Source organism: Geotrypetes seraphini, chromosome 10 (assembly GCF_902459505.1).
Source record: "Geotrypetes seraphini chromosome 10, aGeoSer1.1, whole genome shotgun sequence".
Classification (NCBI taxonomy): Eukaryota; Metazoa; Chordata; class Amphibia; order Gymnophiona; family Dermophiidae; genus Geotrypetes; species Geotrypetes seraphini.
Genome location: NC_047093.1, coordinates 48744578 through 48757922, shown reverse-complemented (window position 1 = coordinate 48757922; position 13345 = coordinate 48744578). Strand labels below are relative to the sequence as shown.

The 13345-nt window shown below is 47.6% G+C and overlaps 1 protein-coding gene across 1 annotated transcript in view; it reads left to right on the top strand.

Annotated features, from left to right (window-relative positions):
• Positions 1-12810, top strand: part of FPGS (folylpolyglutamate synthase) — an 86773-nt gene extending 73963 nt beyond the window's left edge. The window contains 1 exon segment of the mRNA XM_033960064.1: positions 8837-12810. Coding sequence (XP_033815955.1) covers positions 8837-9273 — 437 coding nt within the window. The 3' untranslated portion in view covers positions 9274-12810.
• The last annotated feature ends 535 nt before the right edge of the window (positions 12811-13345 follow it).

Here is a 13345-nt window from a genome sequence, read left to right as displayed (position 1 = left end):
AGGACCCTGAAGCCGTCGGCGCAATGCACGGCGGCAGCGAAGAATGCAAATAGAATGCTAGGCATGATAAAGAAGGGAATCACGAGTAGATCGGAGAAAGTAATACTGCCGCTTTATAGAGCGATGGTCAGACCACACTTGGAATACTGCTATCAACATTGGTCTCCATACCTAAAGAAGGATTTAAAAATACTCGAGAGGGTGCAGAGACAAGCAACGAAGCTAATAAAGGGCATGGAGAACTTGGAATATGAGGAACGACTTAAGAGACTGGATTGTTCTCCCTTGAGAAAAGGAGACTGCGAGGGGATATGATCGAGACTTTCAAAATACTGAAAGGAATCGACAAAATAGAGCAGGATAAAAAATTATTTACAATGTCCAATGTGACACGGACAAGAGGACATGGACTGAAGCTAAGGGGGGACAAGTTCAGGACAAATATCAGGAAGTTCTGCTTCACGCAACGAGTGGTGGACACCTGGAATGCTCTACCAGAAGAGGTAATTGCAGAATCCACCGTTCTAGGTTTTAAGGGTAAGTTAGATGTACCTCTCCTTATGAGTGGCATAAGGTGACATAGGTAAGGGTAAGCTAGATGCACATCTTCTTATGAGAAGCTTAGAGTGCTATGGGGACTAAAACTATGCCAGGGTACACCTAGCGGGGCCTCCGTGTGTGCGGATCGCCGGACTTGATGGACCTAGGGTCTGTTCCAGAGATGGCACTTCTTATGTTCTTATAATTAGTAAATTGGTTTCAGTTATGAGCTTTAACAAACTCATAATTTAAAATAATAAAAATGAATTGGGCGATAGGCACCTATCTTCTTAGGCGAGATTCTACAAATGATAGGTGCCTGTTGCATGGCACCTAACTCTCAAAGTAAGTGTATTTAGGGGGTGGAGAGTGACTTAGGCACCACTAGGCATGATTCTCTAAAAGGCTTAGGCACCTATAATGTAGGCCTTTAAAAGCCTGGCCTACATTACAGGCACTGGTAGGCGCGATTCTGTAATGGGCGCCTAAGTGGGATTGACACGCGATAGGCACCTATATTATAGACGCCTATCTTTTTAGACTCCATTTACAGTCCCCCCCCCCCAAGTCTTAATTAGTAGCCTAACTTCATTAATCCTGAGTGCAATACATAATTCAGAGTGGTCTTGGTGCAAACTCAGTCTTAAAAGTTCTGTAGCCACTCACAAATATTATCTAGATTCTTGGTTTATTAGAACAGTATCATTAAGTTGTATTATAGGAATCGCTAGTTGCATAACAGAAGCAGTGAAAATCAGCCAGAGGTCGTGAGTACACATTTAATCATAAAGAGAAGATTATGGAGCCTTGTGGGACTCCAGATCTCACTGTTGAAGATCATGAATAAAAATCATCTGTGACCACTGACTGCTGCCAGTCTTGATAATAAGGCCCTTCAGCCTCATAAGAACTGCTCTACTGGGTCAGACCAAAGATGGCAGTGACCAATCCAGATCACAAGTACCGTATTTTCGCGGATATAACGCGCACCTGTGTAAAACGCGCACAGGGGTATAGCGCGCAGAAATCACGATGATATGTACCAAAACTTTTCTATACCGCGCTCAGGCATATAACGCGCATGATGCCCGACGCTCCTTTCGCCCGCCCTGACTTTCCGTGCGCTGTCCCGACTCTCCGTTCACCCCCCCTGACTTCCGTGCACTGCCCTGACTTTCCGTGCGCTGTCCTGACTCTCCGTTCACCCCCCCTGACTTTCCGTGCACTGTCCCCCCTTGAAGTCCTGTCCCCCCTTGAAGGTCTGTCCCCATCCTGAAAGCCTGATGCCCCCCCCCCCCGTCGTCCGATACATCCCCCCCCCCTCGGCAGGACCACTCGCACCCTCACCCCGAAGGACCGCCGACTCCCCAACAATATCGGGCCAGGAGGGAGCCCAAACCCTCCTGGCCACGGCGACCCCCCAACCCCACCCCGCACTACATTACGGGCAGGAGGGATCCCAGGCCCTCCTGCCCTCGACGCAAACCCCCCCCCCCCAACGACCGCCCCCCCCCAAGAACCTCCGCCCGTCCCCCAGCCGACCCGCAACCCCCCTGGCCGACCCCCACGACACCCCCACCCGCCTTCCCCGTACCTTTGTGTAGTTGGGCCAGAAGGGAGCCCAAACCCTCCTGGCCACGGCGACCCCCTAACCCCACCCCGCACTACATTACGGGCAGGAGGGATCCCAGGCCCTCCTGCCCTCGGCGCAAACCCCCCCCCCCCCCCCACGACCGCCCCCCCCCCCAAGAACCTCCGCCCGTCCCCCAGCCGACCCGCGACCCCCCTGGCCGACCCCCACGACCCCCCCACCCCCCTTCCCCGTACCTTTGGAAGTTGGCCGGACAGACGGGAGCCAAACCCGCCTGTCCGGCAGGCAGCCAACGAAGGAATGAGGCCGGATTGGCCCATCCGTCCTAAAGCTCCGCCTACTGGTGGGGCCTAAGGCGCGTGGGCCAATCAGAATAGGCCCTGGAGCCTTAGGTCCCACCTGGGGGCGCGGCCTGAGGCACATGGGCCAAACCCGACCATGTGTCTCAGGCCGCTCCCCCAGGTGGGACCTAAGGCTCCAGGGCCTATTCTGATTGGCCCACGCGCCTTAGGCCCCACCAGTAGGCGGAGCTTTAGGACGGATGGGCCAATCCGGCCTCATTCCTTCGTTGGCTGCCTGCCGGACAGGCGGGTTTGGCTCCCGTCTGTCCGGCCAACTTCCAAAGGTACGGGGAAGGGGGGTGGGGGGGTCGTGGGGGTCGGCCAGGGGGGTCGCGGGTCGGCTGGGGGGGCGGTCGGAGGTTCTTGGGGGGGGGGCGGTCGTTGGAGGGAGGGGGGTTTGCGTCGAGGGCAGGAGGGCCTGGGATTCCCTCCTGCCCGTAATGTAGTGCGGGGTGGGGGTAGGGGGTCGCCGTGGCCAGGAGGGTTTGGGCTCCCTCCTGGCCCGATATTGTCGGGAAGTCGGCGGTCCTTCGGGGGGGGGGGGATGTATCGGACGTCGGGGAGTCGGCCGGGCAAGAGGGCTTGGGCTCCCTCTTGCTCCGATCGTGGATGCGGGTGCGGGTGGGAGCGCGTGCGAGCGGTCATTCGGGGTGGGGGTGCGAGCGGTCCTGCTGGGGGGGTGAATCGGGCGTCGGGCGGGGTGGGAACTATGTTTAAAAACTTTTCTATACCGCGCTCAGGCATATAACGCGCGAGGGGTATGCGCGGTAGGTAAAATCGCGTATAACGCGCGCGTTATATCCGCGAAAATACGGTACTTGCTAGGATCCCTAAAAATAGCAAGATTCTGTGTTTTACCCCCAAGGATATAAGCAGTGGATTCCCCCAAATTTTGGCCCCCTTTTATGAAACATAAGAACATAAGAATTGCCACTGCTGAGTCAGACCAGTGGTCCATCATGCCCAGCAGTCCGCTCACGCGGCGGCCCTCTGGTCTTTTAGGTGCTTTTTTTTTTATCCCTGACTACGGCGGTATTAGCTCCGACGCTCATAGGAATTCTGTGAGTGACTGAGCTTTTACTGCCGCAGCTTCATCAAAGGGGGGTTACTTTGTTTGTGGACCTTACCTACTAGAACGTGTCCAATTTTTTAAACCCAGCTAACCTAACCTTTTAACACATACTCTGACAACGAATTCCAGAACGTAATTATGCACTGAATGAATTTTTTTTTTTTTTTTCTGATCTGTTTTAAAAATGTACAATTTCATGGCATGTTCCCTAATCTTTGCCGCTTTGAAAGAACAAACATTCATCTGGCATTTAACCATTCTGCTCCACTTGGGATTTTATAGGCCTCTGTCATTTCTTTTTAGTCATCTCTTCTCCAAACTGAAGAGCCCTAATTGCTTTATTTGTATTTATTTATTTATACCCTGCCTTTCCCAAGGCGGGTAACAGTAAAGTACATACACAAACAGCATCACATACAGTACAACAAATCAAATATCAATATAATATAATAGCAATAATGTAAAGCCTCCTAAAATTACGAAGAGGCTATCAGCGCCTCGCATCAAAAAACTATAAATCAAGTCCCATATTTCATCTTACAGAAGAAGTGTTTCTTCAACATTTTCTTAAAACTACTCAAACTTGATTGCTATCGTAAATATCCCGGAAGCTTATTCCGCTCCCGAGGACCCACACACAAAAATATCCTAGCTCTAGTCACAGCTAGCCGCAGCTGTTTCACTTTATCCTTTCTTCACTGAGCTCTATTCTCTTTCCTTCTACCCCTTCCATTGTGATCCTCGGTTTTCTTTCGCTCTCGCTTTTTCTCTTCTTTGACCTTGCTCAGGACATTATAAGTAGAATGACACTTTTCCTGCTTTCATTTCTGCTGCTGACCTATATATGTGCTTTGCTTATTTTTTGTTCTCAAAAGGTTGTAGGCCCTGGGCATCTGCACTAGAGTTGCGCAGGGACAGAAATCAAATACATAGTAACATAGTAGATGACGGCAGATAAAAACCCGAATGGTCCATCCAGTCTGCCCAACCTGATTCAATCTAAAAATTTGTTTATTTGTTTGTTTTCTTCTTCTCCTTAGCTATTTCTGGGCACGGATCTAAAGCTCTGCCCGGTACTGTTCTTATGTTCCAACTATTGAAGTCTCCATCAAAGCTCATTCCAGTGCATCTCATGCATCTCATTCCAGTGCATCCAGTGCATCTCATTCCAGTGTCAAAATCCCTCCTCGAGGGCCGCAATCCAGTCGTGTTTTCAGGATTTCCCCAATGAATATGCATGAGATCTATTTGCATGCACTGCTTTCATTGTATGCTAATAGACCTCATGCATATTCATTGGGGAAAACCCAACTGGACTGCGGTCCTCGAGGAGGGACTTTGACACCCCCGATCTACACCCTCCCAGCCCATCCTCCCCCAAATGGCCATATACAGACACAGACCGTGCAAGTCTGCCAAGTACTGGCCTTAGTTCTTCAATATTTACTATTTTCTGATTCTAGATCCTCTGTGTTCATCCCCTGCTTTTTGAACTCTGTCACCTTTTTCGTCTCCACCACCTCTCTCCGTAGCGCATTCCAGGCATCTACCACCCTCTCTATAAAGAAGAATTTCCTTACATTGCTCTTGAGTCTACCACCCCTCAACCTCAAAGTATGTCCTCTGGTTTTACCATTTTCCTTTCTCTGGAAAATATTTTGTTCTACGTTAATCCATCTCTAGCTGTACCTGCTGGAATTGAATCTGCCCTGCCCGTCCCTGCAAATAATCTCTTCTGTCCCCCACCCTTCCCCATAAGCTTCAGAAATAGTTATTTCATTAAATAACTATTTAAGAAAGGGGACAAATCCTTCTTCAGGTACATTAGCGACAGGAAAAAGAACACAAACGGGATAACACGCCTTAGAACGCCAGACGGGGATTGTGGAAACAGATTCCGATAAAGCCAAACTACTGAATGATTACTTCTGTTCAGTCTTTACCTGTGAGGCACCAGGGCACGGGCCACGGCTGGAAACAAAGCAAAGCATGGAAGACCCATTTCAGAATTTTGAGTTCACAACTGCTGATGTTTACAGAGAACTGTCAAGACTCAAGATGAACAAAGCCATGGGACCGGACAATTTGCACCCAAGAGTGCTCAGAGAGCTATGCGATGTTTTGGCAAAACCGTTTGCCATGCTCTTCAATCTCTCCCTAAGTACGGGGAGAGTCCCCCTGGACTGGAAAACAGCTAACGTCATTCCTCTGCACAAAAAGGGTTGCAGAGCAGAGCCTGCGAATTACAGACCGGTGAGTCTCACATCAATAGTGTGTAAACTCATGGAAACTCTACTTAAAGGTAAATTAGACACGATATTGGATGAGGGGAATCTAAGGGATCCCTGCCAACATGGATTCACTAGGGGCAGGTCATGCCAATCCAATCTTATCAGCTTCTTTGATTGGGTGACAGGAAAGCTAGACTCGGGAGAGTCTCTGGACATAGTGTACTTGGATTTCAGTAAAGCTTTTGACAGTGTCCCACACCGTAGACTATTAAACAAGATGAAATCAATGGGGTTAGGTGAGAAACTAACTGCATGGGTCAATGATTGGCTGAGTGGAAGACTTCAGAGGGTGATGGTCAACGGCACCCTCTCTGAGACTTCGGAGGTGACCAGCGGAGTGCCGCAAGGCTCAGTCCTGGGACCATCCCTTTTCAACATATTCATAAGGGACTTGACCCGAGGGCTTCAGGGTAAACTGTTTGCCGACGATGCCAAACTGTGTAATACAGTAAGCGAAAGCAATCTCAAGGATAGCATGACGCATGATCTGATCACGTTGGAAAACTGGTCCTCGATATGGCAGCTGGGCTTCAATGCTAAGAAGTGTAAGGTCATGCATCTCGGCAGCAGAAATCCATGCAGAACATACACCTTGAATGGAGAAACACTAGCTAGGACTTCAGAAGAACGGGACTTGGGAGTAATCATCAGTGCAGACATGAAGGCTGCCAAACAGGTAGAGAAGGCCTCATCCAAGGCAAGGCAAATGATGGGATGTATCAATAGAAGCTTCGTTAGCCGCAAACCTGAAGTCATAATGCCACTTTACAGAACCATGGTGAGACCTCATCTGGAATACTGTGTGCAATTCTGGAGGCCACATTACCGTAAAGATGTGCTTCGAGCTGAGTCAGTCCAGCGGATGGCCACTAGGATGGTCTCCGGACTCAAGGGTCTCTCATACGAAGAAAGACTGGGCAAATTGCAGCTCTATACTCTAGAAGAGCGCAGGGAAAGGGGTGACATGATAGAGACATTTAAGTACGTCACAGGTCGTGTCGAGGTGGAAAATGACATATTCTTTCCCAAGGGACCCTCGGTCACAAGGGGGCACCCGCTCAAACTCAGAGGAGGGAAATTTGGTGGTGACACCAGGAAGTATTTCTTCACAGAAAGGGTGGTGGATCAGTGGAACAAACTTCCGGAGCAGATGATCAGAGCCACCAGCATGCTCGACTTTAAGAATAAATGGGACATCCACGTGGGATCCCTGCGAGGGTCGAGTTAAGGAGCTGGGTCATTAGCACTCAGACTTAATGGGGTGGGTCAGTAGAGTGGGCAGACTTGGTGGGCTGTAGCCCTTTTCTGCCGTCATCTTTCTATGTTTCTAAATTATGCTACTGAATTAGAGGCTTTGGTAGAGACCCATTTACAAATAAGCAAAGACAGTTTTTAATTTGCAAATAGTAACTGGGAAGAATACATACTTTGTAAATGGGCCAGAGCCTCTTGTTTAAATATAAAACATAAATACTCCAGCTGATGAGGACCCTTAAGCTATGTCAGCTGAAGATTTCGAAGGTGGCCAAAAATCCCTTTTTCCAAGCTTGGCAGGCAGCAGCAACATCCCTAGGCCATAGACACTGGCACCTCAGTGGCTCAAGGATGCTGCCAGCGTCTGCAACACTTTGTAGAAGGGAGTTCTGGCCACCTTTGGAGGAGGTCCTCAGCTGGTGGTGCTTGGAGATCCCTACCAGCAAGTACTTTGACACTGGAAAAATAAAATAAATGCATTTCCTTTTCTGTTGAACACAATAGAAAGACATCTACTATATACATTTTTCAAAACTATTGTATTTGTCAATAAATTCCATTTTTTTAACCTTTGTTGTCTGGAAATTTATTTTTTTATCAAGTCGGTTCCATTTTCTCTTTTTTCTGCTTTCCTTTCTTCTGCAAATTCTTCTTCAGTTGCTGTCCATTGGTTCCTCCTACCGTGGTCCAGCATTTCTCCCTCTATATTCCCTCCCTCCCATTGTAAAGCATCCTCACTCCTGTCCTGGATCAATCTCGCTCTTTTTCTCTGCCCCACACCTGCACAGCATTTTTTCCTCTCTCTCCTCCACTCCCATATGCAACATATCTCTCCCTCCCTCCCTGCAAAGGGAGTGTGGAAAGAAAGAGATGGATTTAGGGTGCATCTCTCCCCCTCTACTGTCACATCTAACATTTCTCTGTCCCCTGGACCCTGTGCAGCATCTTTTGCCTCTGTCCACCATGGCCAACATTTCTCCTTCTATTACCCCTCTCCAGCACCATGCTGTATTTCTCCCTCCATTCCCACCACCATGATATCTAATATTCTTCCCTTTTCATCTGTCCCACCCTTCTCTCTCCATCACAACATCCAGTATTCCTCCCTCCCTCTTCTCCACCATCATGTCCACTTCCGCAGCCTGTGCAGCATCTGTTTCTCTCCCTTCCCACTTTTCCAGCCTCTGCAGCGTCTGTTCCCCCAGCCTGTGCAGATCTCTGTTTACCACCTACAGCAGTTCCTCTTACATGCTGCCAGTGGCTGACCCAGAAGGCTTCCCTCTTATGTTGGAGGAAAACCTTTTGGGTCATCCGCTAGCCAGTGGCCTGTTGAAACGCTGGAGAAGGAGACAGGAGAGCTCAGGAGGACACAGACAGGTAGGCTCCCATGGGAGTTCTGGGGGAACTCCTTCCATCCCTGTGGGTTCCCTGTGAGTCTAGGAGAATCCCCACGAGTCTGGGGGAATCACTGACAACCCTTTTCCCATGCAGCTCTTTAATCTTCACCTCTCAATCTCCCTTTGTTATAGGGGGAATTAGTAATTGAAGAGAGCTGAAGAAGAGACCAGGTGGAAAGGAGGTAATAGAAACTAGACAGAGAAAGGGTCAGCTTACAGGTCTGAGCATGTATCATGATTTTGAATACCTTAGCACTTTTTTTTTTTTTTTTTTAACATTTTTGCTTCATTAAAATATATAGCAGCACACTACTTTGTTCTGTTTTAATTTTTTTTTTCTTTCTTTTCAGATCAGCAGAATTTTAATGTGACATTGGAAAATGTTCTCAGTCGCTGCTTGGATAACCAGAGGCATTGGAACCAACTGATGGAAGAGAAAGTTGGACTGGATTTCTGGCCTAAAGCCCCCGTCGAGCTAGAAGAGAGCCTTATGAAGAAAGCCAGCCTCCGTGGACGTGGGCTACTCATGGTACCTGTCACAGAACGCCTGTTAAATTCTAGTTCACTGGTGTTTCCAAGTATCTCACAGGCACTGCAGTGGGTGACACAGGGCAGAGACCCGGCCTTCCATTGTTTGCTGGTAACCAAAGCCCTGCACCAGCATCCTGTGGTTAGCAGTGGGGCAGTCCTACTGCAGGAAGCTGCTTCTATCCAGGTGCTTGTTACAGGAAGTCTCCATCTTGTAGGTGGTGTCTTGAAACTGCTTGATCAATCATTATCCCAATAGAGAAGATGGACAGCCGGGATCATTTTCCCTCATTTTTCCTCGTTACTCAGCCCCTTCTACTCCAGTCAGCATGCCTCGGCTAAAAACAGATCATTGTTTATCTCTGTGGTGCACACAAACACTGCTGGCCACATTAAACTTTGGACTTGCGGACCAGACCAAGATTTGTAATTTTTTGCCCTTACATCGTCCCCACAATTAATGACTGGTACATTTTATGTCCCTCCACCCCCACAGACTGGGATTGGCATACTGCTGTTTTCATAGCCTCCTACCTAGCAGCAGGTTGAGATAAGCACAGAACTGATCCCCCCTCACCTCCCCCCACCACCACGACCACATTGAGCTGAGACTAGCATGTTCCTTAGTCCCTGGTCCAAGACTGACATATTCTCTTTCTCTCCTCTCTAGTGTTTATGTTTGAGTTTTCATATGTAGACTTTGAAAAAATGACAATAATGGTTTTGAAGATATGGGGGGAGGTGGGGTATGAAAGCAATAGCTGGGAGTAGTTATAAATCTCACAGTTTATGGAGCCTCATTCCTACTACCCTGCAGAGCAACCTCCGCCAAAATAGTTTGGAAAAGAGAGCCCCTTCAGTTCTTTAAACTCAGGTACTGAAGGAGGATGTATATCTGTCCCAGTTTTTCTCAAAGTTGACAGCTTGTGTCGGCTCTGTTCCTGTTCCTTCTCTGGCACCAAATTTACACTTGGTTTTTGAACACATCAAGCTCTCCCCTCACAAGTGCCAGAGTTCATTCAAGTTTTGAGCACAGTGGGATTGATGCACTAGTGCCTGGAGTCACTAATGTGCTCTCTTGAATCGTTTCTTGTTTTGGATGCATCATAGACATATGTAGCAGCGTTCTGCCAAGTCTCTTAAGTTGTTTTTCTTGAAACAGAACTGGAAAGGATCCTGCTGTCTCACTTAAAAAGAAATTAATTAGGAAGTTTCTTTGGCAGTGAAGGAACCTTGCGAGATGAGTGGAATTTGAGTTCTTTGAAAGGCCGGAAGGCAGGTCCAGGGGCAGTGACATGCGTTTTCCTTGCATTGTCTTACACTCGTACCTTGGCTGCCTGCCCACGTTCTGCTTGATGGTTTGACCTCCCAGTGGAGTCAGGGTAGCATTGGCTGCCATAAACTTTTGTAGACCTATCAGATTGGCGCCATGAGAGGCCCTGATGTGTTTAAATTCCATGAGTGACCTCAGGCTGTAGAGTTGCAGTGTGGCTCCGTCTTGGTGTCCAGCTTTCCTTCATTATTTACATTCAGTCTCACATGGGTGGGACTTCTGCTGGAAACAACTCCGGAAACACTCTGTATATCTGTATTCTTAGACTCCTTTTGGCATTTTTTTCCCCATATATTTCTTTATTTCTATCTACCTCATTTTTCATATTTCTCCCTCCAGTAATACCAATTAGTTGTTTACATGCATCAACCTGTCCTTTACAAATAAGGAAAAGATAGGAAGAAAAGAAGCTTCCAGCAGTGTGAAATTCTTGAGTGTGCATAGTACTGCGTAGAGTAATGACAGAAGCAGTTTTCATTAGTTTGATTTTAAAATAAGTTATTTTATTCTTTAACCCATGCATTTAACAAGGGAGTATGGGCCATCTCTTTCAATTTGCTTTATATATCACACAGTTCCTATACACAGGCCCAGCACATTTTGGACTTCAGGCAAAAGTCATATGGGTACTAGTTCTATAGATCTGGTTTTGTATCATGTTGCCCTTCTCATATACCAACACTTGTGAAAGGAAATTAGTGTTCTCCCTAACTGTCACCTGAGCTGCCTACTGCCCCAGTGATCCATACACCCAACTTGGGGTTATTCAATTCCAGTCCTCGACATCCATTGGCAGGCCAGGTTTTCAGGATATCCACAATGAATATGAATAAGAGAGATTTATATACCAAGTATACAGTACATACAGATCTGTTCATGCATATTCATTGTGCACATCCTGAAAACCTGGCCTGCCTATGGATGTCGAGGACTGGAATTGAATAACCCCGAGTTGGGTGACCCTGGGCAAGTCACTGAATCCTCCTGAAAACCTGGCCTGCCTGTGGATCTCGAGTACTGGAATAGAGTAGCCTTGACCTAGCTGTTGTCTCCAACCACGTCATCCAATCTGACTAATGTACCTAAGCTCTTTAACTGGCCTGACAGGTATACGTCCATTTAACCAGTTACCACCCCTTGCAATCTGATCTACCTGTTTCCAGCCCTTCATCCAACCCAGTGAAACAGACATCCATCTAAGCCAGTGCTTCTCGAGCACACCTAGCCAGTCAGATTTTCAGGTTATCCACAATGAATATTCATGAGGGATTTACATACACTGCCTCCTTGGTATGCAAATCAATCTAATGCGTATGCATTGTGAATATCCTGGAAACCTGACTGCAGTGGCGTAGTGAGGGTAGGAGGTGCCTGGGGTGGTGGCGCCTCCTTCGCTTCCCCTCCTGCTCCTTTCGCACTCCTCACGCCACACTCGTACCGCACCCTTGTACCTCTTTAAATCTTTACCAGCACAAACAGCTTCTCTGACCTGCTGCTTTCCCTCTGATGGCACTTCCTGGCCCTGCGACCCAGAAATGAGCTCGGAGTTAACCAGGCCAACGCGAACAACAGGCTGGAGTTAGGTGCTCACGCTAGCGAAAAGGTAAAGAGGGGGGGCGGGGAATGGAGGGCGTGAATGTGCATGGGAGGGGGGGGCAAACAGGTGCTGGTGCCCCCACCAAGACGGCGTCCGGAGTGGTCCGTGCCCCCCCCCCCCCACACACACACTTAACTACGCCACTGCCTGACTGGCAAGGTATGCCCCAAGGACTGGGTTAAGAACCCAGTTCTGAATCCTGTCATTGGTCTAGCATTCCATTCAGCTTGGTACCAGGTGTGCACTTACTGTCTTGTTTATCTAGATCAATTATTACCACCTTTCCTAAGAGCTCTTAAGTCCATCTCATATAGTCAGAGTCTCATATTTCCATCATAGCTAACTATAAAAAGCTGTTTTACTCCTGTTCTTTTCTCTCTTCTCAGATTTTATTACCCTGCTCTGGGGGTATGTATACAAGTAGATATCAGAAGCAGGAAGAGTGTGACAAATTTAATTTTAATCTTTTTTTGGGTGGGAGAGCTTTGGCAATTTCCTTCTGCTCCCTTGGGGCTTCAATAAAGTTGGAACTAGGACTAGGATCTGGTATGAAGAGTCTTCATTCCCATCTACTCAGGGATTTCTGTTCTCTATATTCCCACGTCTTACTGAATCATCTCAGGCCTTTAGGTGGGGGCCATGTACCACAATTTCTTCTGGAATCCCTCTGCTGCACTGCCTCCACAGGGGGTGAAGCTGGTTTTGTGACATAGCTGGATAATTTTATGTTCATTCCTTGCTAAGAATGGGGGAACTCTTGTGAACGTGCTGGCACCTTATAGAGAACAAAATCATTTAGAAATATTGAATGGAATCTTTTTAACATGCTACTGGGATTGTTTAAATAAAACAGCAGATCACTTTAATCTCTCCAGGCTTAGAATTATTTGTAAACTGAAATTAACGTCCAGGTTATATTTCTAATGTGAGTTCTTTTCAAATGCTGTGAGTAATCTCTGGGCAGTGCTTAATGGAAGGTGGCAGTGTAACAACACTTGAACCAGAAGTCTTACATTAGAGAATGATATGGGGACAAATTTTTCCCTGTCCCCGCAGGAACTCAATTTTCCCGTCCCGTTCCTGGGAGATTTGTTGCTGTCGTTGTCCCTGCCCCATTCCTGTAAGCTCTGCCTTAACTGCATAAGCCTCAAACACTTATGATTTTAAAGTGTTTGAGGCTTGTGCAGATGAGGACAGAGCTTGCAGGAATGGGACAGGTAAAGAACTCGCCGGGGAAAAATTTATCCCCATGTCATTCTCTATCTTACATTTACAAAACATAGATTAGTGGGGCAGCTCTTGCTCTGTGTGAAAATGTGACCTCTGTGCTCTTACTTATGCTGAAAGCTGAGGTAGCTACTCGATACAGGTTTGTGTAAATCTTGGACAGTGTTGAGTAGA